Source organism: Schistocerca americana, chromosome 11 (genome assembly GCF_021461395.2).
Source record: "Schistocerca americana isolate TAMUIC-IGC-003095 chromosome 11, iqSchAmer2.1, whole genome shotgun sequence".
NCBI lineage: Eukaryota > Metazoa > Arthropoda > Insecta > Orthoptera > Acrididae > Schistocerca > Schistocerca americana.
Genome location: NC_060129.1, coordinates 130,738,029 through 130,765,180, shown reverse-complemented (window position 1 = coordinate 130,765,180; position 27,152 = coordinate 130,738,029). Strand labels below are relative to the sequence as shown.

The window sequence follows — 27,152 nt, the reverse complement described above, 5'->3', positions numbered from 1 at the left end:
GCATGGAGGCCACGGAATTGGTCCGCCTCCACCAATCCGTCGGTCACGGAATCTGTTGTTGAGAAGCGTACGAACACTTCGACTGAAATGTGCAGGAGCTCCATCGTGCATGAACCACATGTTGTGTCGTACTTGTAAATGCACATGTTCTAGCAGCACAGGTAGAGTATCCCGTATGAAATCATGATAACGTGCTCCATTGAGCGTAGGTGGAAGGACATGGGGCCAATCGAGACATCACCAACAATGCCTGCCCAAACATTCACAGAAAATCTGTGTTGATGATGTGATTGCGCCGAAGTCAACATTACCTTCCTTCTATTGGGCCAACTCACGGTGAATCGAGGAAGTACAGTACATACTGACAAAACTAAAATGAGCTCTAACACGGAAATTAAGCGTTTCCAGACACATGTCCACATAACATCTTTTCTTTATTTTTGTGTGAGGAATGTTTCCTGAAAGTTTGGCCGTACCTTTTTGTAACACCCCTATATATACAGGGGTATTACAAATGATTGAAGCGATTTCATAAATTCACTGTAGCTCCATTCATTGACATATGGTCACGACACATTACAGATACGTAGAAAAACTCATAAAGTTTTGTTCGGCTGAAGCCGCACTTCAGGTTTCTGCCGCCAGAGCGCTCGAGAGCGCTGTGAGACAAAATGGCGACAGGAGCCGAGAAAGCGTATGTCGTGCTTGAAATGCACTCAGTCATAACAGTGCAACGACACTTTCAGGACGAAGATCCACCAACTGCTAACTCCATTCGGCGATGGTATGCACAGTTTAAAGCTTCTGGATGCCTCTGTAAGGGGAAATCAACGGGTCGGCCTGCAGTGAGCGAAGAAACGGTTGAACGCGTGCGGGCAAGTTTCGCGCGTAGCCCGCGGAAGTTGACGAATAAAGCAAGCAGGGAGCTAAACGTACCACAGCCGACGGTTTGGAAAATCTTACGGAAAAGGCTAAAGCAGAATGCCAGTTCAGCATTTCTTAAACAGGAGATTGGAAAACCGATGAATCGGTCGTGGTGGAGATCATGATCAGCAATTCATATCATGGCCTCCACGCTCTCCCGACTTAACCCCATGCGATTTCTTTCTGTTGGGTTATGTGAAAGATTCAGTGTTTAAACCTCCTCTACCAAGAAACGTGCCAGAACTGCGAGTTCGCATCAACGATGCTTTCGAACTCATTGATGGGCACATACTGCGCCGAGTGTGGGAGGAACTTGATTATCGGCTTGATGTCTGCCGAATCACTAAAGGGGCACATATCGAACATTTGTGGATGCCTAAAAAAACTTTTTGAGTTTTTGTATGTGTGTGCAAAGCATTGTGAAAATATCTCAAATAATAAAGTTATTGTAGAGCTGTGAAATCGCTTCAATCATTTGTAATAACCCTGTATATATATATATATATATATATATATATATATATATATATATATATATATATATATATAGAATTTTGTGTGTATGTTTGTGTTTGTTTGTGTGTCTATCGACCTGCCAGCGCTTTTGTTTGGTAAGTTTCATCTTCTTTCTTTTTTTATATATATATATATATATATATATATATATATATATATATATATATATATATATATGCCTGTTAGCTGTCTAGTGCCTGCACACTCCGTCAGACAATGCTCCTCTCTCGTACGCTGCGATCCCTTCCCCTTCCCTGCCCGCTGACACCAAGCAAGTGTCTTTCGAGTAAAATGTCTCCCCTGTACTGGAATACACATAATGGACGTACGAGTACAAGTTGTAGGCACACGGCTGACGACATATGGAAGTTTGGGTATGGCTGTGAGTCATGCCCACATAGCCAATGGAAGATGACCCATCACAATATCCGGGAAATTTGGCTTTGAGCACGTGTCCGGCAGAAATTTTCATTGTTGATTGGCGACTCCATAGTGTCCTGTGCACTACGACCAGATAATGGGTATACTTGGAAGAAGAGACAGCATTGGTCGTATATTTTTGTTTATTATCGCAAAATCGATTTTCGGTCACTTAGTGACCATCTTCAGTGCTGTAATATATAACTTAAATTAGTAAGCACTGGTGTCAATAAGCTATGTGATCGCCGTAAGCTTATTGACACCAGTGCTTACTAATTTAAGTTATATATTACAGCACTGAAGATGGTCACTAAGTGACCGAAAATCGATTTTGTGATAATAAACAAAAATATACGACCAATGCTGTCTCTTCTTCCAAGTATACAAATTTTCATTGTTGTCGTTCTGTTATCCAGCTGACGGTTGTCCATATTTGCCACTGTGAATACATTTAGGCCATCCGCACACACAGCAACTGAAAAGCAACGCGAAAGGTCGGCGATGTCTGGTTGCAGACTGGGTCGCAACGCACCTCCACCTATGGTGCAGCTCTGCAGTGAGAAACTGCAGTTGCCGTTTGTGAGTGTGAAGGAGAAGGAGTATTGTTTGTTGTACCTGAGCATCTTTTGATTACACAGGACACGTTGAGTACAGATTCGGGCTCAGAAGAAGATATGGCCGTCTGTTGTTATTACTTACGAATGAAAAAAAGAAAGAAATTCTGGGTTCATCCATACATTCACAGAAACATAAACTGCAGGCTGTTTGTAGCAGCAGAGGATCTGCAACAAACAGAAGTTATCAGAGCTGTTTGTGTTCTCCACAATTACGTATGCAAACGTGAAGGTGTAGAATATGCATCAACACATTTGCAAGAAATCATGAACCCGCTAATGATGATACAGTATTTCAAGCAAATCATAGCATTTCATTTTGTGCTAATTCATCAGCAATTGTATTGACAAATCATTTAGCAAATGGCTTTTGAACCCCACGTGCCTCTCTTTTGTGGCAATGGAACTACCGTACTTGAATGTTCATGTTGACTACACTTAACTTCTGTGAATGAATAAAACCTACATTCCTGACTTAAACGTGTTGCCAGTTACTTTTATTTTGAAAACCTGGACAGAATTACATGTATACACATGGAAACGTGGTGATAGTGGTTTATGCTCTTTAAATCATTTGATTTGAACACCATTGTACTTAACACACATCATAGATTTGTGGCATCTCTGTCTTTTCCCACCATTTTCAGGTTTGTTTGGGTACTACAATGCAATTTTACACAATGGCATTGTCACACCAAGAATACTCCAGGTATGATTTATATACAGGGTGTGTCAAAAAAATGTATACACACTTGGAAGCGTCATACAAAATTTATTTCCCATTCTACAATGTTAAATTCCTGGAAATGGAAAGCTTAAAGTCCAATTGGAAAAATAAATGTACTTTGCAAATGTGATTAATGTTCAAACTGGTGGCCGTGAGCACAAGTCAACACTGATTCCGTACATTGTACCAAAGTGTCCAATGAGGTTTTTGCGCACAGCGCCTGAATCTCATTCCAAAGTGTGTCCAGGTTAAGTGGTTTTTGTTTGTACACCTCATCTTTTACTGTGCCCCATAGGAAGAAATCCAGTGGCGTGAGGTCTGGAGAGCGTGCAGCAAACTCAATTGGTCCCCTGCGTCCTATCTACTGGCCTGGCACATTGTGATCCAGGTATGCTCGTACGTCCCTATGATAGTGCGGCGGGGCGCCATCTTGTTGGAAATAAAACTCATCATTACCGTGTAATGCACGAATGGCAGGGAATATGGAGTCAGCAAGCATTGTTAGGTACATTTCTCCAGTAACAGTACCTTCAAAGCGGAAAGGCCCAATGAGTCCCCTTGCAGACAAACCACACCACACATTTACACCAGGCAAATTCACAGCCTTTTCAACTGTAATGTGAGGATTATCTTCAGCCCAGTACATACAATTGTGCCTATTGACAGTTCGATTGAGTATGAATTGGGCTTCATCCGACCAAATTATGCTACCCACAAATCGTGGTTCACGTCTCACCATCTCCTGAGCCCATTCACAAAATTCTAACCTTCGATCTGGATCGTCGTCACATAGCTGTTGCACCAGCCTCGGAATGTACACACGAAACTTGCCTTTCTTCAGAATGCGTAGCACACTACCAGCACTTACATTACTCTCACGTGCCGCTTGCCTTGAAGATTTTTGAGGCGAACGCTGAAACAGTTCAGAGACCACAGTTGTGGAATCATCACTTGTAACTGTACGAGGTCGCCCTGATCGACCTTTATGCACATCACACACTGTTCCACGAATTTCGAATTTGTCTCGTAGACGTGTAATTGTTAACCTTGAAGGTGGTTCTGTAGCATACTCACTTCTCCACTGTCTTCGAACCGCAGCTACATTCTGAAACTTCCAGTGTCACTTAATTATCTGCTTCCACACTTCAAAGCTCAAACGCCTGTGTGCCATGTTGCAGTTACTTCCTTGCCACTGCTGCCACCTGTTGAAGAAACATAACATTAGTTTCTCACAGATATTTAACCTTGTAGAACGGGAAATAAATTGTCTATGACAGTTCAGAGTGTGTATACATTTTTTTGACGCACCCTGTATATATTTTTTACGTTTGTTGCCACTGATTTACTGGTAATTTTATTTTAAGCAATAGATATATATACCTGTCATGTGAACTTCTTTACCGACTTCATTCCATGGCTTGTCTGTCAAATCTCTCCTGCAGTAGCCTGGAAGCTTCTAATTATATAAAATGGGATGTTTTTCTCCTTGCTGCACTAAAGTAATGTTTAAAACTTTCTCATTCATCTTCACAATCGTGTAAAAAAAAGCTGGTGTCGAGGACACAACGCAACTCGGATCGCTCGCAACACGGGCGCCGAGTCGTATGCAGCTGGTTGACAACACACTGCAAGTGATGTGCTGTCTGCAGAGCTCCATGTAACAATATAGGAAATGGCTCGGTTGCCAACTGGTGTCGGCAACGGGTTGCATTTGAGTTGCTGCGTGTGTAGAGGGCCTTAATGTATTTCATAACAGCTGTAGTCACTGGAGCGCCTGTTCCTTTGGACGCGGATCCGTCTCCGAAAGAACTTTGGATTGTCTACATCTACATCTATACTCTGCAAGCCACCCAACAGTGTGCAGCGGAGGGCACTTTACGTGCCACTGTCATACCTCACTTTCCTGTTCCAGTCGCGTACGGTTCGCGGGAAGAACGACTGCCGGAAAGCCTCCGTGCGCGCTCGAATCTCTCTAATTTTACATTCGTGATCTCCTCGGGAGGTATAAGTAGGGGGAAGCAATATATTCGATACCTCATCCAGAAACGCACCCTCTCGAAACCTGGACAGCAAGCTACACCGCGATGCAGAGCGCCTCTCTTGCAGAGTCTGCCACTCGAGTTTGCTAAACATCACCGTAACGCTATCACGCTTACCAAATAATCCTGTGACGAAACGCGCCGCTCTTCTTTGGATCTTCTCTATCTCTTCCGTCAACCCGACGTGGTACGGATCCCACACTGATGAGCAATACTTGAGTATAGGTCGAACTAGTGTTTTGTAAGTCACCTCCTTTGTTGATGGACTACATTTTCTAAGGACTCTCCCAATGAATCTCAACCTGGTACCCGCCTTACTGACGATTAATTTTATATGATCATTCCACTTCAAATCGTTCCGCACGCATACTCCCAGATACTTTACAGAAGTAACTGCTACCAGTGTTTGTTCCGCTATCATATAATCATACAATAAAGGATCCTTCTTTCTATGTATTCGCAATACATTACATTTGTCTATGTTAAAGGTCAGCTGCCACTCCCTGCACCAAGTGCCTATCCACTCCAGATCTTCTTGCATTTTGCTGCAATATTCTAATGCTGCGACTTCTCTATATACTACAGCATCATCCGCGATAAGCCGCACGGAACTTCCGACACTATCTACTAGGTCATTTATGTATATTGTGAAAAGCAATGCTGCCATAACACTCCCCTGTGGCATGCCAGAGGTTACTCTAACGTTTGTAGACATTCTCCATTGAGAACAACATGCTGTGTTGTGTTTGCTAAATACTCTTCAATCCAGCCACACAGCTGGTCTGATATTCCGTAGGCTCTTACTTTGTTTATCAGGTGACAGTGCGGAACTGTATCGAACGCCTTCCGGAAGTCAAGGAAAATAGCATCTACTTGGGACCCTGTATCTGAAATTTTCTTGGTCTCATGAACAAATAAAGCGTGTTGGGTCTCACACAATCACTGTTTCCGGAATGCGTGTTGATTCCTACAGAGTAGATTCTGGCTTTCCAGAAATGACATGATACGCGAGCAAAAAACAATTGTAATTCGTAATAACACAGGCACTGCAGTGTTGTGTCAACTACTAGCTGCAAATTTAGGGGGCTTACTGTGAGAAGATAGACTTTCACGGTGTAATTATTCTGGTGTGAGGTGGGGGTATAACAGCATTTTGTGAAACTGTGCAACTGTTAAGAGAGGTTGTTAAAGAGTCTGGAGCATGCCTTTATTATGTTATCGTCAGCTGTAATCAGTATTCAGTAGCCCTGTACATCTAAATCTGAAGTTCTGATGAGGATTTAAAGCCTATGTATACTGTTAAATATAGCGCTCGACTATACTTCGTTCGTCATAAGAATAAACCTGATGCAAACAAACACAAACGAGATGATCGGTCTACAGCTGTAGCTCTCGTGCACTGGTGTTGTTATGCTCTTGGAAACTGATCTAACTTACGTTAGATATCTTATTACTATGTCACTGTAAATGAAACTTTTAAGACATTCTGATGTATTAACAGCTGTCAACGTTTTTCTGAATCATACTTTAGCTATGTAATTTTTTATTTAAAAAATCATGTACAGTCACAATCTCTGTGTTCTGATTGTCTTCCTTTTCAAATATACCATAAAAACGATTGACACTGCTTCCTGCCTCGTAGTGAAATGCACACATGGAATATGGTTAATGGCGAGAAACAGGTTGTTATTAATGTTTTTTGCAAGATTACAGAGAAAAATTGGCTTGACATTCTTTTGAGAGACACTGTCTACTAAAAATAAAGGAGTTAATTTTAATTTATGCATGGTGTAATTGGTGGTATTGTTGTAAATTGATAAATGTGTACGCCTGCAAATGGCAGTTTGAAACCCATTGTGATCTATAATTGTTTTGTTCCGTTTGAATACCTAAATTATTTAAATATGAAATTCGTCAAATGTATGGTAGTGAATGCTTCATTTTTCAAGAAAAATGCACGTCTTCTAGTTTCTGATTACATATCGCTCACAAATTTCTGGTTTCCATTACAAATACACATTCTTAATTATTGACATTTTATAAAAGATTGTTGAAGTTAAGGAAACATTACACAATTAAATTTTTTGGAGAAAAATTGAAAATCAAATACTCTTTGTTTGACTATGCCTATTGTTTCGTAGGACAGATGGGGTCTCAGTAACGCTGTTGCCCCATATTGTTGGTGAGTCAACGTACGTGTAATGCACAGCATGATACATTTCCTCATTATCATACTTGGCTGTACTTGGTCCATGCGGAATGAAATCCAATGAGGTTCCAGACAACACGGAAGAATACATAGTGTAACATTTACATGAGGTTTGTTCTTATGACGAACGGAGTATAACATGAGATAACTGAAGCAAAAGCTCCATAGGTATTAACAGTTTTATTGATTACACTGGTATTACAATTTAATTCAGTCTTAATGGTAGTTAATGAAGCTCAGATTTAAATTTGTCCAAGTCCAAGTTTTGTTCTCAGTCATCTGCCAGATTAATACATAGTTAATTTTGTGGTGCAACATCTGGCACAAATTATTATACCTAACTAATTGCCTTCCAGCTGATGACTGTTAAGATTAAATGTGTTCCATGTAAATTGTTTTGGGTATGTACAGGGTGGGGGGTGGGGGTGGGGGGGCACTATGTGCAGGAGGGGGAGGGGGGAAGGAGCTCACCCTAAATCAATTAACGTTTAAATGATTTTTGGAGAAGTAATGTTGTCATCTGAATCTTTAGCACTCAACAGTGGAATTCCATGCAGGATCTACAGGCAGTAAGTAAAATTTGTTACTGCTCTGAGTTTTCTTATCATTGGTGGCGCAGTGGTTAGCACACTGGACTCGCATTCGGGAGGACGACGGTTCAATCCCGTCTCCGGCCATCCCGATTTAGGTTTTCCGTGATTTCCCTAAATCGTTTCAGGCAAATGCCGGGATGGTTCCTTTGAAAGGGCACGGCCGATTTCCTTCCCAATCCTTCCCTAACCCGAGCTTGCGCTCCGTCTCTAATGACCTCGTTGTCGACGGGACGTTAAACACTATCCACCACCACCGTTTTCTACGCATGAAATGTTGGCTCACAGCTCAACCCAGCTCTATCATTTCCCTGTTGCTACTACAGCAACAGTTAGCTGTTTTGTATATTCTTCAGCAGTGATCTCTGAAACAAAGCTTTCTGCAAAGCCATCCACAACAATTGTCAGCTGGAGTTTTTCAATTTCACCTTCGTGATCACAATCATTCTTCTGTGTCAGAGGAACTGTGTTGAAATTGGAGCTGATAGAAAATAACAGAAGGAAGAGTTTCAAAAGACGAGGAGTCGATGTTTGTAAAGGAGGAAAAACAACTGTAAAAAGTATTTCTTTGTTTGATTTTCTTTTTTCTGCTTTGTGCTATTCAGCTTCCTGCAGCACAACTTGCACCACATTTGCCGTAACACTGTTGGAACATCCACATCAAATAAGGATAAAAACATAATTTCAGGAACTAAGTAACAGAGATGGTTGAAATTTATTGCACTAGGGCCTTATTGTTCTCGAGTTCATATTCTCATAATTTATCAGTTGGTGCTTGAATAGGAAATCAACACAAGTTGCTTCAATTGCTTGAGGATTGAAACCAGACTCTATGTAAATTCGAACGATAAAAATACTTATTCCTGTTAAAGAGATTTTTTTATGGGATAACACAAACTGATCTTGAAAGAGGTGTACCATGATTTTGTAAACTACCTCTACCAAGCTTAAATATGTTTCTTATTTCTATTTGTGTTGTTTCTCTATTTTTGTTGTGATGCAGTGGAAAGAAGAATGATTCATTATTATGTTTTACATATTATGCTCGAATGCTTACAGAACAAACATTAAGACAAAACTCCTTTTCTATCACTGATTTTGCACTTAATATCAACTCCACAGAGATCTTGTACTTTTTCTTTCTTCAGGTGTGATATATTTGGCTGTTACGTCTTCTTGTTCAGTGTGTCCACTCTCAGTATTTACAAGGGTCATTCAATAATTAGAGAGACAAATTGGTTTGGGAAAAAACTGTTAGTAGGGTAAGTTTGGTACTTTTATGTCTTCAAGTTAGGATCACTGGGATGAGCCCTGATCAGCTGATTTATCAATGTTGTTTTGTTTATAACCTCAAAAATACATTTCAAGATGGTGAGTCTGCTTGAAACGTCCAAATTAGTTGAACAAACATTCTCTTATTTGTTTCTTACTTGCTGAAGGCGAGAAACCAGTGAATATATGCGGTAGAATGTGTAAAGCTTATGATGAATGCTGTATGAATTGCGTAAATTTTTACAAGTGTGTAGAGCAGTTCAAAACTGGTCACGACTCAGTGACTGACGAACACCGTTCTGGTCGACCAGTTGCAGCTTCAACTCCCCCACTTGAAAGTCGATTTCATGACATCATTCACGCTGACCGCCGTGTGACTGGAAATGATAGTTGATAAGGTTCAAGTTAGTACCGGTACAGTTCATAACATTATCTGTAACAAACTGAAGTACTGCAAAAAATGTGTGAGATGGGTCACAAAGGAGTTGATGTGGCTATACAAGGAAACAGGGTTGAGAGTGTGCACAGAGATAAATGAATGTTACGAAAGAGAAGAGGAGCACTTCCTCAACAAAATTTTAACTTGTGATGAAACTTGGGTTCACTATTATGAGCCAGAGTCGAAAAAGACGAAGCACGGAGTGGAAACACACCAACTCACCCGTCAAGAGGGAATTCCAAACCCGAGCATCAGCAGGTAAAGTCATGTTGACCTTCATACGGTTGTATCCAATATGGAGAAACAGAAACATCACATGCAAAACTATAATTTGTATTATCAGTACAAATGTGATGGATATGAACGTGAGCAAATCACTGGTGTCACTTTTGTTCATCTTACTGCCGGATACGACACCATCAATTACAGGAAACTCTTAAGAAAGATCTATGCCACCACAGAAAACTCCCACCTAACAGAGTTTATGAGATGTCTGCTACAAAACGGACATTTCTTTGTTATTCTACAAAACAAGAGGAGCCGATGGAGGACACAGAGGAATGGTATCCCTCAAGGAAGTGTGCTAGCTCCACTGTTGTACACTATGTGATCAAAATTATCTGGACACCCCCAAAAACATACATTTTTCATATGAGGTGCATTGTGCTGCCACTTACTGCCAGGTACCCGAATCAGTGACCTCAGTAGTCATTAGACGTTGTGAGGGAGCAGAATGGGGAGCTCCGCGAAACTCACGGACTTAGAACGTGGTCAGGTGATTGGGTGTCACTTGTGTCCCACACTCCTAAACATCTGTAGGTCCACTGTTTCCGATGCGATAGTGAAGTGGAAATGTGAAGGGACACGTACAGCACAAAAGCGTACAGGCCGAACTCGTCTGTTGAGTGACAGAGAACGCCAACAGTTGAAGAGGGCCATAATACGAAATACGCATGTATCTATCCAGACTATCACACAGGAATTCCGAACTCCATCAGCATCCACTGCAAGTACTATAACAGTTAGGTGGGAGGTGAAAAAACTTGGATTTCACAGTTGAGCAGCTGCATATAAGCCACACATCATGCTGGGAAATGGCAAATGACGCCTCACTTGGTGTAAGGAGCGTAAAGATTGGGCGATTGAACAGTGGAAAAATGCTGTGGCGATACGATGGCAGGGTGTGGGTATGGCGAATGACCGGTGAACGTCATCTGCCAGTGTGTGTAGCGCCAGCAGTAAAATTCGGAGGCAGTGCTGTCATGGTGGGTCATGTTTTTCATGGAGGGGGCTTGGACCCCTTCTTTTGTGTGGCACTATCACAACACAGGCCTACATTGTCATTTTAAGCACCTTCTTGCTTCCCACTGTTCAAAAGCAATTCAGCTATGGCGATTGCGTCTTTCAACACGACCGAGAACCTGTTCATTATGCACAGCCTGTGGTGGAGTGGTTACACGACAATATCATCACTGTATTGGACTGGCCTGCACAGAGTCCCGACCTGAATCCTCCAGGACACCTTTGGGATGTTTTGGAATGCCTACTTCGTGCCAGGCCTCACCGACCGACATCGATACCTCGCCTCAGTGCAGCATTCCGTGGAGAATGGGCTGCCATTTCCCAAGAAACCTTCCAGCACCTGACTGAATGTATGCCTGCGAGAGTGGAAGTTGTCATCAAGGCTAAGGGTGGGCCAACACCATATTGAATTCCAGCATTAGCGATGGAGGGTGCCACGAACCTGAAAGCCATTTTCAGCCAGGTGTCCAGATACTTTTGATCACATAGTTTATGTGCATTCTCCAGCTGTCTTGGTGAGTAGATTTTTTTATCTATCCAGTTACATCTTTTTGTCAAAAATGATTAATGAAATGAAAGGAAATTAGTAGGCACAATTCGTATTGTGCTTAGCTTTTAATCCTCCCTACTTGTCACATTACTGTGCACTGTTTATGGCACAAGTCGTAGAGCTTGCAACCGATAGAGAAGAATCTGAGCAGGAGGACTGCTACAGGAACTCTTTAGAAGATGTGTGGTAAGCAGGTTGTCTCATTTGCGCTAGGGAAAGTGATCACAGACGTTTGTTTCCTAAAATCCACTGTCTGTTAATCCTGGCGTGTCTTTAAGGTGGTAAGTTTCACTTACTGTAACCCAGTGCGTAACTTATGAGGCTCAAATTCGCGTTTGCTGTAAGGCTATATTTTACCACCCAGTCTAATGTTTGTTACAGTCTCCAGTCACTGTCAGTTAGGATGTTTTTCTTTCAGTATATTATGTGCCTGTGGGTTGTACACCATTTCTGGTTGGTGTGTTGTGGATAGTGCCCAATGACATGCGAACAAATAGGGCAAACTTGTTTGTGGCATTGTCATGGGCACATCTAAAGACTATGGCACCTTTCTACTGTTCTGTCTCATCTCCATGTGAACCTATTTTGCTGCGATGATTCCGTACAACCAGCTCTTACGTACTCACCATTTCACTGCCGTAAATTACAGTGGCAGTGCAGGCTCAAACAAGTTCCTGGTACCAGTTTCACACCGTGTACAGCACTACAAAGCGACCGTGAGCTCTTTTGAAACTCTGTTGTAATTGAGGGACCGCATACTACTCGATCATGGCACGGACAGTCTCTGCCACAAAAAAGATGGGCTGATAATGTTATACCGATGCCTGAAAGCTCGCTGTGTCTCTACGACACTCAAAATATGACACATTAAGTCCGATTTGTTGTTGTGGTTTAACGACAATTTTCACTTAACACTCGAGACACACTGAGCATGCTGCCTTGTACACTGAGCTACGTACAGTGTGTTTCTCACATCTGATGTTGGTACTATGGACAACAAGCCATTGGCTTGCCTCCTGGAGCATTGTCACTAACTGTTAACTCCCATCATTTTCATGTATGTTACGCTACTGGCCATTAAAATTGCCACACCAAGGAGAAATTCAGATGATAAATGGGTATTCATTGGACAAATATATTATACTAGAACTGACAAGTGATTACATTTTCACGCAATTTGGGTGCATAGATCCTGAGAAATCAGTGCCCAGAACAACCACCTCTGCCCGTAATAATGGCCTTGATACGCCTGGGCATTGAGTCAAACAGAGCTCGGATGGCGTGTACAGGTACAGCTGCGCATGCAGCTTCAACACGATACCACAGTTCATCATGAGTAGTGACTGGCGTATTGTGACGAGCCAGTTGCTCGGCCACCATTGACCAGACGTTTTCAGTTGGTGAGAGACCTGGAGAATGTGCTGGCCTGGGCAGAAGTCGAATATTTCCTGTATCCAGTAAGGCCCGTACAGGACCTGCAACATGCGGTCGTGCATTATCCTGATGAAATGTAGGGTTTCACAGGGATCGAATGAAGGGTAGAGTCACGGGTCGTAACACATCTGGAATGTAGCGTCCACTGTTCAAAGTGCCGTCAATGCGAACAAGAGGTGACCGAGGCGTGTAACCAATGGCACCCCATACCATCACGCCGTGTGATACGCCAGTATGGCGATGACGAATACACGCTTCCAATGTTCGTTCACCGCGATGTCGCCAAACACGAATGCAACATCGTGATGCTGCAAACAGAACTTGGATTCATCCGAAAAAATGACGTTTTGCCATTCGTGCACCCAGATTCGTCGTTAAGTACACCATCGCAGGCGCTCCTGTCTGTGACGCAGCGCCAAGGGTAACCGCAGCCACGGTCTCCGAACTGATAGTCCGTGCTGCTGCAGACGTCGTCGAACTGTTCGTGCAGATGGTTGTTGTCTTGCAAACGCCCCCATCTGTTGACTCAGGGATCGAGACGTAGCTGCACGATCCGTTACAGCCGTGCGGATAAGATGCGTGTCATCTCGACTGCTAGTGATACGAGGCCGTTGGGATCCAGCATGGCGTTCCGTATTACCCTCCTGAACCCACCGATTCCATATTCTGCTAAATGTCAATGGATCTCGACCGACGCGAGCAGCAATGTCACGATACGATAAACCGCATCGCACTAGGCTACAATCCGACCTTTATCAAAGTCGGAAACGTGATGGTACGCATTTGTCCTCCTTACACGAGGCATCACAACAACGTTTCACCGGCAACGCCGGTCAAGTGCTGTTTGTGTATGAGAAATCGGTTGGAAACTTTCCTCATGTCAGCACGTTGTAGGTGTCGCCACCGGCGCCAACCTTGTGTGAATGCTCTGAAAATCTAATCATTTGCATATCACAGCATCTTCTTCCTGTCGATTAAATTTCGTGTCTTTAGCACGTCATCTTCGTGGTGTAGCAATTTTAATTGCCAGTACTGTATAGTATTTCTTACTATGCACGATATTATTAAGGCACAGTGTGCGGCGACAGAGGAGATCGTGAACACTGCAATGCAATAACACACAATGATGTCTGTATTTGTTTGCTATCTGTGTTTGTGAAAAATGATACCATATGTGGTTTTTTGTGTGGTAAAAGCATGACCGAGTACCTTTATACAGGCGATAGATGTAAGTCAACAATGGAATGTGTTGACAAATCTGAAAAGTGGCACACACAGTCCTACATCGCTTATCTTTTTTGAGTGTAGTTTGTGTGATGTAGGATCTACGTCGCTCATCTTCAAAGTGTTAAGAGGCTGACTAATATTTGGTCCTGTGAGCTTGTAAACAGTCATTGTCAGTATAATGAACAGGGTGTATACGACCCGGGACATCCGGGAGATCCGGGAATTTTTCGGAATTCCGGGAATTTTTCATTGTTTTAGTTTTCAGTTAAATTTTTGTGATTTTGACGGGTAAGAACCAATACTCTAACAAAGGATATTACTGTATCCCGCTTCTGCAGAATAATACTGCAGCAGCAAAACATGAACGAGAGAAAAAAAACGAAAATAAAACTTAAAGTCGCAAAGGAAATACACCATATACAACAATAAAACACAGTGCTCATACAAGCGTTGCCAACTGCAAAGTGTGTCAAAGGCTTTTAGGAACACTATGGAATGCTTCATAACAACAAATTGCCTCCGATGAGCGTGACGTCACAGCTGTTTACTTTAGATTCGTTTGAGCCGTTGCGGGCGGGCTCTTGTGCATCTGCAGTTGAGTCGCGTATGAGTCGTACCTTCTCCCGCTTCTGGCTACAGACGTGTGGTAGGGCGCGACTATCTAACATGCCCCGGTTCGTAAATATTGGAGATCCGGGGCTGATCCACAGAGCAGTCTGACAAGGGAACCTCCCCATCGCACCCCCCTCAGATTTAGTTATAAGTTGGCACAGTGGATAGGCCTTGAAAAACTGAACACAGATCAATCGAGAAAACAGGAAGAAGTTGTGTGGAACTGCGAAAAAATAAGCAAAATATACAAACTGAGTAGTCCATGCGCAACATAGGCAACATCAAGAATAATGTGAGCTCAAGAGCGCCGTGGTTCCGTGGTTAGCGTGAGCAGCTGCAGAATGAGAGGTCCTTGGTTCAAGTCTTCCCTCGGGTGAAAATTTTACTTTCTTTATTTTCGCAAAGTTATGACCTGTCAGTTCGTTCATTGACGTCTCTGTTCACTGTAATAAGTTTAGTGTCTGTGTTTTGCGACCGCACCGCATAACAGTGCGATTAGTGCACGAAAGGACGTGTCTCCCCAACGGGAACCGAAAACATTTGATCGCAAGGTCATAGGTCAACCGATTCCTCCACAGGAAAACACGTCTGATATATTCTATACGACACTGGTGAATGTACACTTGGTGAATGGGTAAAAAGATTCTTCTACCTTGCCCGATTAGGTTTTCTTGTGGATGTGATAATCACTCCCAAAAAAGTGATGAAAACATAAGAGTTTGTCACATAAACTGAAAATGAAAAATTAAACTTATCACTCGATGGAAGATTTGAACCAATGGCCTTTAGTTCCGCAGCTACTCACGTTACCACGAGACCACGGCGCTCCTTCGGTCCCAGTGTCCTTTATGTTGCCTATATTCCCATGAACTACTCAGTTTGTGTATTTTGCTTATTTTTTCACAGTTCCACACAACTTCTTCCTGTTTTCTCAATTGACCTACGTTCAGTTTATCAAGACCTATCCACTGTGCCAACTTATAACTAAATCTGAGGGGGGTGCGATGGGGAGGTTCCCTTGTGAGTTGCAGTGGGGAGTCTCCACGTGACCCGTGTTTACGTTTAATGATTTTGCTGCTTCCTCTTCATTTATTGCTCTCACATTAAATGAAAACAAAACGGATATGGCCGGGAGCTATCAGATGAATTAAAATACGTTCGCATAATTACGGAACGCTAAAATATGTTATTAGTATCAGGTTTTATCTCCACCTTTCTGACAGTCAAGCATTAATCGCCTTGGAGAACAATGAAGTTATTTTTGTCAGTTTGCTAAAGAAATTTGGGATTTATTAATCTTTTCCGCTGGGGCAGTCAATTTATTTGAAAGGAAGTGTTTAATTCCATGCTATGGGCTAGTTTCAACTGCTCGCTGCGTTTCAAAAGTGCATGTCTTTATCTTCTAGCACGTATGGCATTATGCCATAATAAAGAACCAAAGATAGAGATAATATAGTACCGGTACTCAAGAAAATTTACGTCCGAATCTGGACATACGAATGTGCACATTAAACCGAATTACGCATTGTAGTATGGTTCACGAAATTCCGATGTTCTTGGAGTATCCTCTGATGTCTTGTTTCTTTTATGACATAGTGTAAGATCTTTTAATGTTTTACACGTACGAACACACGGCCTTCCTGCATCATTGTAGCTGCGCAAGTGCGGTGACGCCTGTTTCTGCCGCTCTCTGGAAACTGCTGAAACGAACCTATTTCTAACAGGTCACGGGAAAATATTGCGAATGGTTGTTTGAAAAGCGTTACTTTCAAAGTAAATTTCCTTTTATGCAAGATGAATTACGTGCGGGAATGTACGATGAATTTCTTAAATCACTGAGTGTTTGACTCTCATTTAAAAATCAAGTCTTTGAGGATGTACATTTAGAGAAATTTCGAACTCAGAAGATCAGACATTTATGTCTTTATTAAAAATTTTACTGACACATTTGTGTGGTGTACCTTAAAGTGTAACACGCCCAAAAAAAATCAACGTTATATGTGAAAGCTTAGCTCGTCTTGCAGTTTATTAATATTCGAGACCGATATTGTACGTGAAAACTTCGATTTTCTTATAGTAACGCTGTGTATGGTAATTTAAACCACGAACTTTTCCTATTTGTGTGTATGCGCTGCATAACACCGAGCGAGGTGGCGCAGTGGTTAGCACACTGGACTCGCATTCGGGAGGATGACGGTTCAATCCCACGTCCTGCCATCCTGATTTAGGTTTTCCTTGATTTCCCTAAATCGCTCCAGGCAAATGCCAGGATGGTTCCTTTGAAAGAGCACGGCCGACTTCCTTCCCTGTCCTTCCGTAATCCGATGAGACCTATGACCTCGCCGTTTGGTCTCTTCCCCCAAAAAATCCAATCCAAGCTACTTAACAGTGATATTGCTATCGGCTGACTACATCACGTGTCCTACGCTAGAAGATCCGCTGTCGCCGGCTGGCGAGATCACGTGACGAGCTATGACTGGCTACAAATGCGCATTGCAATCCTGATTTCAATGCTTCGGAAAGTAACATGCGGCGTTTGGTGGAATTTAAATTTACACTTTCGTAATACGAAGATATGCAGTGTACATGTTGCTGCACATCAAAGATCTTTCCGAAAGTTTTTTTTTTTAAATATATAGTGAGTTTGGTTTTCTAAAGGTCCGGGAAGTTCTACGCCGCTTTATAAAACCATAACCATTCAAAGGATTAATAAGTTTTACAGTTCCGAGGAAACGTATACTGCCACTTAACACGGAAAAAGTGTATTTTCACCCGGGAGAAAGTGTAATCTTAACCGGGAAAAATCTGGGAAATTTTTTTTTTCTTGTCCCCGTATACAGCCTAAATGAAGTATAGTTGTGCAATTAAAATGAGAGCACCGTTGTGTCGAGAATTAGTCCACAGACACGGTTTGTCTGCCTTGCAGGACAGTGACTGCTCCACTGCTGGTGCGGCCGTACAAGACGTGGTCCAACTTCTGGGGCGCACTCACCTCGGACGGCTTCTACGCTCGCTCCACAGACTACATGGACATCATCAACAACGACAGGCGGTGAGTACCGCAGAAGCGTGCCTGTAGTGGGTGGCAGTTGTACGCCTAAGTGCCACATTTAACTGCAACGGTGGAATTATTGCTGACCTGACCAAAGCTCTGTACATATTTCAACACTTTCTTGGCTGTGCTTGACGAAATGTTTATTGTATGAAAATTTTCAGAGACACAGAATGTCTGTCCAATACTAACCTTCAGGAGGTAAAATTCTTCGAGGAGCAGTCACAAAAATAATGTTATGTAATAAATTTTTGTAATTTCTCCATCGTTGTTGTTGCTGGCATCTTAGAGGAATGCAGCCGCAATGTACTGGGGAATTATGAAGTCCAGGAAACATTAAAAACAAAGTGTGATATCGCCCTCCTGGTCCCAAATGCTGTTAATGTGTAGTGTGTGCAGAATTCCACGGCCATTACATGCGCAGATGGCAGGGCATACATGCGGAGAGTGGTAGTGGTGGGAGATGCAGGCTGCGGCTGTAGGGGAAATGCCGAGTGCTGGAGGGGAACTGCTGCTCTAAATTGAAGCTTAGACTCACATGTTTTGTAAATGTAAAGGGGGGCCCCTTCACACCTGCATTTGCACGGTGATCCTTCAAAGAGATCTGTCACCTCTGCTTTGTCTGGTAACTAAAAAGAATTCTTCCAAAAATCCATCGATTTATTTTCACCTAGCGCGTTAACTGCTTTTTAAGTTTCAGAGAAGGGGACCAATTTTTAGTAAAACTTACACATATCTGTTGTTGCCATTTTGAAATTTTCTTCTTTTACCAATACTCGGCAGAGTTCACACAGTCTCAATTTGGAAATTTGTGGTAAGCTCTTATGGGACCAGGAGGGCGCTGATATGAAACTTCCTGGCAGATTAAAACTGTATGCAGAAGAGCTGCTATGAAGTTTGGAAGGTAGGAGATGAGGTACTGGCAGAATTAAAGCTGTGAGGACGGGTTGTGAGTCGTACTTGGTTAGCTCAGTCGGTAGAGCACTTGCCCGCGAAAGGCAAAGGTCCCGAGTTCGAGTCTCGGTCCGGCACACAGTTTTTAATCTGCGAGGAAGTTTCATATCAGCTCACACTCCGCTGTAGAGTGAAAATCTCATTATGGCAACATCTCATTCGAGAAATCTTGTCTACCATTGTGAGAATGTAGGGAGGCACCATATTTCTGAAAGATGGAAACCTTGCTGTCAGTATAAGGTTGTAGCACGAGCAACAGTTGCAGCATGTTGAGACATGTGGGTTGGATAAAAATTTGGAAACACCGTGAGAAATCTGTGCTTGATGTTCAATACGGGTGGTAGGCAAGTCTGCAGGATGCGGTGCCCCGTTTGACCTCGAACAGCACCTATGCAATATCCTCAGTATGTTCCAGGTATGAATGCTGGTCGGAACAATGTTCTGTGTGGTTGTGAGTGCATTATGTTGGAGCTAAGTGAATTCAAATGTAGTTCAATTGTTGGTGCTTGTATCGTGGGTGCTTCTCTAACCAAGGTAGTTGAACTGTTTAGCGTTTTGAGAAGCACCATATCAGAGATTTACCATGTTCTGGGGAAGTGCAGAACATAGTCTGTTAACTCACAATGTGGACGAAAGTGTGCATTGAGTGATCACAATGGACGGTCATTGCAGAGGACTGTGACAAAAAATAAAAGGGCGACAGCCGCGAAACTCATTGCAGAACTGAATGTAGCTCTCACGAACTCTGTCAGCACCAAAACAACACGAAGCTAGCTCCACAAGCAGGGAACTGCAGAACGAGGTCGAAAATCTAAAATTATGCAAATGGCTGAAACAGGAAAATGTGTTTCCAAAGCCATAAAACCTGGAGTATCTACCAACGGAAGAAAGTTATTTGTTTGGACGAGTCCTGCTCCACACTGTTTCCAACTTTTGGCCAAGTTTACGTCCCCGAGAGTGAAACGTGGCAGGGGTTTGGTGATGGTGAGGGCAGCCATATTGTGGTATTCCACAGGCCCCTGGTTACTATGCAAGGCCGCATTACTGCCAAGGTTTATGTGACCATTTTGGCTGATCAGGTCCGTTACATGCTACAGTATTTGTTCCACAATGGCGATGCTGTGTTCCCAGAAAACACGGCCTATGTCAACACACCTCGCATTTTCCGCAACTGGTTTTGTGAGCTTGAGGATGAATCGTAGCATCTCCTCTTTCCGCTACAGCCACTAGGTCTCACCATTACTGAACCTTTGTAGTCTACTTTGGAGAGAAACGTGTGTGATCAGTCTCCACCTCCATAACATTACTTCAGCTTGCCACTGTTTTGCAGGAAGAGTGGTACATGAAAAGCGTACAGGATCTGTATTTATCCAATTGGAGATGACGGGAAGGTGGTTTTTGGATGCCAACGGTTTTCCTACACTGTATTATTCACATTGGAGTATTGTGTTTGTGCTGTTTTCATGTTTTTATCCACCCCTGTAGTTCACTCAGCGAAGAAGAAGGATACGCAAGCTGTCTTATTGGACAGCTCATATACCACGTTAACTTACCCAGAATCCTGGATGCATTTGATTGATGCGTGTGGATTCGGTGTCTCCCATATGTGTGTCATTTTAATTCATCTACATCTATGAGATTTGAGAATGAGATTTTCACTCTGGAGCGGAGTGTGTGCTGATATGAAACTTCCTGGCAGATTAAAAGTGTGTGCCGGACCGAGACTCGAACTCGGGACCTTTGCCTTTCGCGGGCAAGTGCTCTACCAACTGAGCTACCCAAGAACGACTCACGCCCCGTCCTCACAGCTTTACTTCTGCACAGTACCTCGTCTCCTACCTTCCAAACTTAACAGAAGCTCTCTTGCGAACCTTGCAGAACTAGCACTCCTGCAAGAAAGGATACTGCGGAGACATGGCTTAGCCACAGCCTGGGGGATGTTTCCAGAATGAGAAATTTTCACTCTGCAGCGGAGTGTGCGCTGATATGAAACTTCCTGGCAGATTAAAAGTGTGTGCCGGACCGAGACTCGAACTCGGGACCTTTGCCTTTCGCGGGCAAGTGCTCTACCAACTGAGCTACCCAAGAACGACTCACGCCCCGTCCTCACAGCTTTACTTCTGCACAGTACCTCGTCTCCTACCTTCCAAACTTAACAGAAGCTCTCTTGCGAACCTTGCAGAACTAGCACTCCTGCAAGAAAGGATACTGCGGAGACATGGCTTAGCCACAGCCTGGGGGATGTTTCCAGAATGAGAAATTTTCACTCTGCAGCGGAGTGTGCGCTGATATGAAACTTCCTGGCAGATTAAAACTATGTGCTGGACTGAGACTCGACTTCGGGACCTTCGCCTTTCGCCGGCAAGTGCTCTACCAACTGAGCTACCCAAGCACTTGCTCGCGAAAGGCAAAGCTCCCGAGTTCGAGTCTCGGTCCGGCACACAGTTTTAATCTGCCAGGAAGTTTCAGTTTGATCTATGAGATTTATTCAAATGGAACCTGGTCAGTGCGTCTACCTTTGCCTTACACATGAGGTGGCACCACGTAACTGCGGGTATGATGGCGCCATCTATTGGTAGAGAGACTGACATTTGATGTTGCAAAACGCCAGTGTGGTTTCACGCCGAAGAGAAGGCGGTCACACAAGTTATCGTCCACTACCAGGCGTGCAGACGAGTAAGCAGGAACAGTGAGAAGTGATTCGATTTTTGGCGGCGGAGGGAGTTGGAGGCCGTGAAATGTATCGACGGATGAAGGCTGTGTTAGGTGAGTACAGTCTGAGTCGTTCAAGTGTTGTGGAATGACGCAAATGATTCCTCGAGGGGTGCGAGTCACTGGAAGATGATGGTCGTCCTGGACACGCTCATCGTGCCGTCAAGCCGGAAATGGTTGCGGAAGTGAATGCTTTAGTCTCGGACAACCACAGAATCACTGTGGACGAGATCCGTCGATTACTGGGTATTAGCGTGTGCAGTGGGTTCCCCATCAACTGACTGCCGGACAGCGCAATACTCGAATGGTGCTGTCTTTGAATCAGGGTGCGATTTGTACTTTTACCAGTGGGGGGGGGGGGGGGGGGGGGATGTCTTAGGGCGTTAGTAGAATTATATATGTTACTAGCTTGGACCGTGGCGTTACCCATGGTTAAACAGCTATTTATAAGTAGATGTTAATGCCGAAACTCACTATTGACGCGTATGCACTATCAGAAAAGCCATCCCTTGTTATATCTTTAAAAGTACATTATAGGTGAAACTTATTTACAAAATCATCTGCGTACGGGTACAGATATACAAGGGGAATTCAAAAAGTAGAGGCACATTTGTGAAAAGTTGTACTTACTCTAATGATAGAAAACTGAAATATATTAATAGTATTAATAGTAAGTGATGTGTTGGTAAATGTGCCAACACCTTGTAGATAGAGGAGGCCTAAATGCACGCTATCTAACGCAGACGGGCGTGAATTCTGGAACAGGATAAGTAGTGAAAGCTAATAAGAAAAGTATGCAGCTCCACGAATACTTAACTTTGTTCCATCCTTGTGGTACATCGCTCTTGATAATACAAATAAGACTATCTTCAGATACGGTTAATGGCGCCTTGCTAGGTCGTAGCCATTGACTTAGCTGAAGGCTATTCTAACTGTCTCACGGCAAATGAGAGAAAGGCTTCGTCAGTGTAGTCGCTAGCAATGTCGTCCGTACAACTGGGGCGAGTGTTATTCCGTAAATCGAGACCTGCCTTGTGGTGGCGCTCGGTCTGCGATCACACAGTGGCGACACGCGGGTCCGACATGTACTAAATGGACCGCGGCCGATTTAAGCTACCACCTAGCAAGTGTGGTGTCTGGCGGTGACACCACAGTAAGACTTATTAAAAACAATCCGTATTCGGCTCCACAAATTTATATGTAAAGTTTTGCTCCAGTGCGTGGGAAATAAACATCCCAGGTTGGGATGCAAAACTAAAACCAGAGGAGGTTCAAATGGCTCTGAGCACTATGGGACTTAACATCTGAGGTCATCAGTGCCCTAGAACTTAGAACTACTTAAACCTAACTAACCTAAGGACATCACACACGTCCGTGCCCGAGGCAGGATTCGAACCTGCGACCGTAGCGGTCGCGCGGTTCCAGACTGAAGCGCCTAGAACCACTCGGCACCAGAGGAGGGGATGGTCTGATGCAGAGGGGGGGAAATCCCCCCCATCCCCCCCCCCCCCCTGCAAATCGCACACTGAATCATCTGCATCATCGTGAGGAGGAATACGGCTTTCCGTCGCATATTGCCACAGGTGAAGAAACATGGTGTCACCATTTTGAACCGTGTAGTGTTTAATAAAAAAGAAAAAGATAAAAAAGAGAAGAAAAACGTTGAAAATGTGGGAAGAAATGGTGAATAAGAAGGGGGCTTTTAAAATCATTAATGACCGTGAAAAAGGGAAAGAATAAAATGCTAATCGGACTTCGTATTACAGAAAAGCTCCCCGTGATTCGGAAAAAGCTATTGTTGGGGTGGTCCTTGCGTTTCTGAGCAAAAGTCAAACCAATTTCCACTACAAAAATTATTTGAAAGAGAACAGAGATTAACAAAATGTGATTAACAGGGGGAAATGGTGTAGATAAGAGTTTATTCATTACCATGTTAATATGTCTTCTCTCGTGCGGCGTTCAGGTCCTGTTCTCCAACAATCTCCTGCATCATTTCTGCACGAAAAAGTCGTAGCTGCTCCAAAATCTTGCAGTAAATTTCATCGCCCAGGAATTACTAATGTCTACCAATGAATACCATCTTGATATTGAATGCAATGTATTTCACGGCTGCTTCCATTCTCCAAATTTCATACAAGCTTCCACAATGCTATATGTCTGCACATCAGTAAGTTTTTACGTCTTAATCAGACCAAGACTAACGAATAAGTTTTTACGTGTGAATCATAACAAGACTAGCTCTCAAAAGACAATAGCGGATAGAAAACAAAAAGGGTTACAATTTTAGTGCCTTCATTTTCTTATATACACTGCTGGCCACCGTAAATGCAACACCCTGAAGGAAGCATCCGTATCAAGTGAAATTTACACCATGGGTTTGCAGCGATGAGATATGCAACTGATTAGAATTTCAGCGCAGACGCACATCACGCGCGCCTGTGGCGCCACCTCATAGCGCCATTTAAGGCTTGGCGATTTCGACGAGTGTACGTTCGGCACGTGTGTTTACCTTGTGGTTGTTTCACAAGACGATCAGTTATGCCTGGTAGACAACAGCGAACATCGTTTGATCAAGTATCCGAGTTCGACAGAGGAAGGATGGTGGTTTACCGAGATTGTGGATTATCATACAGAGAAATCGCTAGTCGTGTTGGGCGAAACCAAACAACTGTAATGCGGATATGTAACCGTTGGATGCAGGAGGGTACGACGGACCGACGTGGTCGATCGCATTCACCTCGGTGCACCACTGCACGTGCTGATAGGCAAATTGTGCGCATGGCAGTGACGGATCGCTCAGTGACATCCCGAACCGTAGCACAGCACATTGCGTCTGTAACGCATCATCCAGTGTCTGCGCGTACCATTCGACGCCGTTTACAGCAGAGTGGTCTGTCCGCAAGACGTCCATTGCTTCGTCTACCATTGACGCAGAACCACAGACGTCTCCGTCGCCAATGGTGTGATGACAGACGGATGTGGACGGCAGAATGGAATGACGTTGTCTTTACTGACGAGGCACGCTTCTGTCTGCAGCACCACGATGGTCGGATTCGAGTGTGGAGACACCGTGGAGAGAGGATGCTGGACAGCTGCATTATGCACCGCCACACTGGTCTTGCACCGGGTATTATGGTATGGGGCGGTATTGGATATTACCCTCGCACGCCTCTAGTACGCATTGCCGGTACTTTAAATAGCCGGCGCTACATATCCGAGGTGCTGGAGCCAGTTGCCCTTCCTTACCTTCAGGGCTCGGCCACAGCCATATTTCAACAGGATAATGCGCGACCACACGTGGCACGCATTGTCCAAAGGTTCTTCGTCAATAACCAGATTGAAGTGCTTCCCTGGCCGGTTCGCTCTCCGGATCTTTCGCCGATAGAAAACATGTGGTCCATGGTTGCTCAACGAGTGACCCAGATTACATCCCCAGCTGCCACAGCAGATGATCTTTGGCAACGTGTGGAAGCTGCTTGGGCTGCTGTACCCCAGGAACACACCCAACGTCTCTTTGACTCAATGCCGAGACGTGTGGCAGCGGTGATCTCCAACAATGGCGGCTACTCTGGCTTCTGATTCTGGCAGGAACCACATGTCACAGACGTCTGTAAGCGTAATCATTTGATACTTGGTCAACATGTTATCTACAAAATAAATTTTGTTGTGATACCTCTTGTCTTTCTTGGTGTTGCATTTGCGGTGGCCAGCAGTGTATTTTCTCTGCCGTCGAGCGCTCATACCGCTGCGACGGTATAATTTATATCTGAGGGAACGAGTGTAGCGCGTTGATATTCGAAGTCCCGCTACAACCGGAAAGCAAGCGTCAGAGCGAGCTGTGGAGACGTGCGACTTCACCACCTCCAAAGAAATCAAAGGTTGTGCGCACCAGTTCTGGTAACGGCATGATGTCCTCCTTTTTTGACCACAAGGACCCACTGGTTGTCGAGTTCCTGGGACGGGGAACCACCATCAATGGCCAGCGTTATCGAGCCATTTTACAGAGCCTTAGACGAGCCATCGAGTCGAAACACCGAGGCGTGTTGTCCAGTGGCGTTATCCTCCTGCGTGATAATGCCCGCCCACACAACAGCCAATGCGGTGAAGACGACATTGCAGCAGTTTTGGTGGGAAACGCTGGAACATCCACCGCACAGTCCCGACCTTTCACGTGTCTGGACCTCTAAAACATGCTACTCTCAGACATCGATTCGCTACGGATGACGAAGTGACTGGGTCCAGGCCTGGATCCCACAGCAGCCTACTAGCTTCTTCAAGGATGGAATCGACCGGCTAGTGTCGCAATGGGATAAATGTGCCAACAGTTTTGGCGACTATTTTTGAGTATGCATACTGTGTATACCTACATTTTTAAGTTAATAAAATTGTTACTGTTACTTTACACTAGTGATCGGGTTTCATCTGAATGCCCCTTATACATTAACCGGGTATACCTGCTGACAATCGTTAGGTGCGTTCGTTGTGGTGTTTCAGCAGATATTTTTCGCTTCGTTTTTGCAATGTTACCTGGAGTTGCCTCAACTGTCCCATCTTTCATGGGAAGTTTAGCGTCAACAGAAAGCATCGGTTTGTTTCCTGTCACAAACAAAATTATTTTTAGAAAAAAAATTACACTGAAATGACTACGCTCAGCTGCTTACAGGCGTTGATATATGTCAAGGGGGACAGGTAAAAATGTGTGCCCCGACCTGGACTCGAACTCGGGATCTCCTGCTTACATGGCAGACGCTGTATTCATCTGAGCCACCGAGGGCACAGAGGATAGTGCGACTGCAGGGACTTATCTCTGGAATGGCTCCCGTGAGACACATTCTGAACTTATTGTCCCGCACTACATTCATAGTGCCCCCGCCCATTATACTCATTACTCGCGGCTTTTCGCCGATTCCCGTAAGAGTTCGGGCACTCTTTGTGCATCCGCACAGAAGAAGATGGTCAAATGGCCGGTGAGCCTTAACTATATATATACACTCCCGGAAATGGAAAAAAGAACACATTGACACCGGTGTGTCAGACCCACCATACTTGCTCCGGACACTGCGAGAGGGCTGTACAAGCAATGATCACACGCACGGCACAGCGGACACACCAGGAACCGCGGTGTTGGCCGTCGAAAGGCGCTAGCTGCGCAGCATTTGTGCACCGCCGCCGTCAGTGTCAGCCAGTTTGCCGTGGCATACGGAGCTCCATCGCAGTCTTTAACACTGGTAGCATGCCGCGACAGCGTGGACGTGAACCGTATGTGCAGTTGACGGACTTTGAGCGAGGGCGTATAGTGGGCATGCGAGAGGCCGGGTGGACGTACCGCCGAATTGCTCAACACGTGGGGCGTGAGGTCTCCACAGTACATCGATGTTGTCGCCAGTGGTCGGCGGAAGGTGCACGTGCCCGTCGACCTGGGACCGGACCGCAGCGACGCACGGATGCACGCCAAGACCGTAGGATCCTACGCAGTGCCGTAGGGGACCGCACCGCCACTTCCCAGCAAATTAGGGACACTGTTGCTCCTGGGGTATCGGCGAGGACCATTCGCAACCG

General features: G+C 44.2%; 1 protein-coding gene across 1 annotated transcript in view; it reads left to right on the top strand.

Annotated features, from left to right (window-relative positions):
* LOC124554137 (procollagen-lysine,2-oxoglutarate 5-dioxygenase) overlaps positions 1-27,152 on the top strand; it is a 465,996-nt gene that overhangs the window by 254,431 nt on the left and 184,413 nt on the right. The window contains exon 10 of the mRNA XM_047128203.1: positions 17,802-17,927. Within this exon, the coding sequence (XP_046984159.1) occupies positions 17,802-17,927 (126 nt within the window). The remainder of the gene's footprint in view (positions 1-17,801; positions 17,928-27,152) is intronic.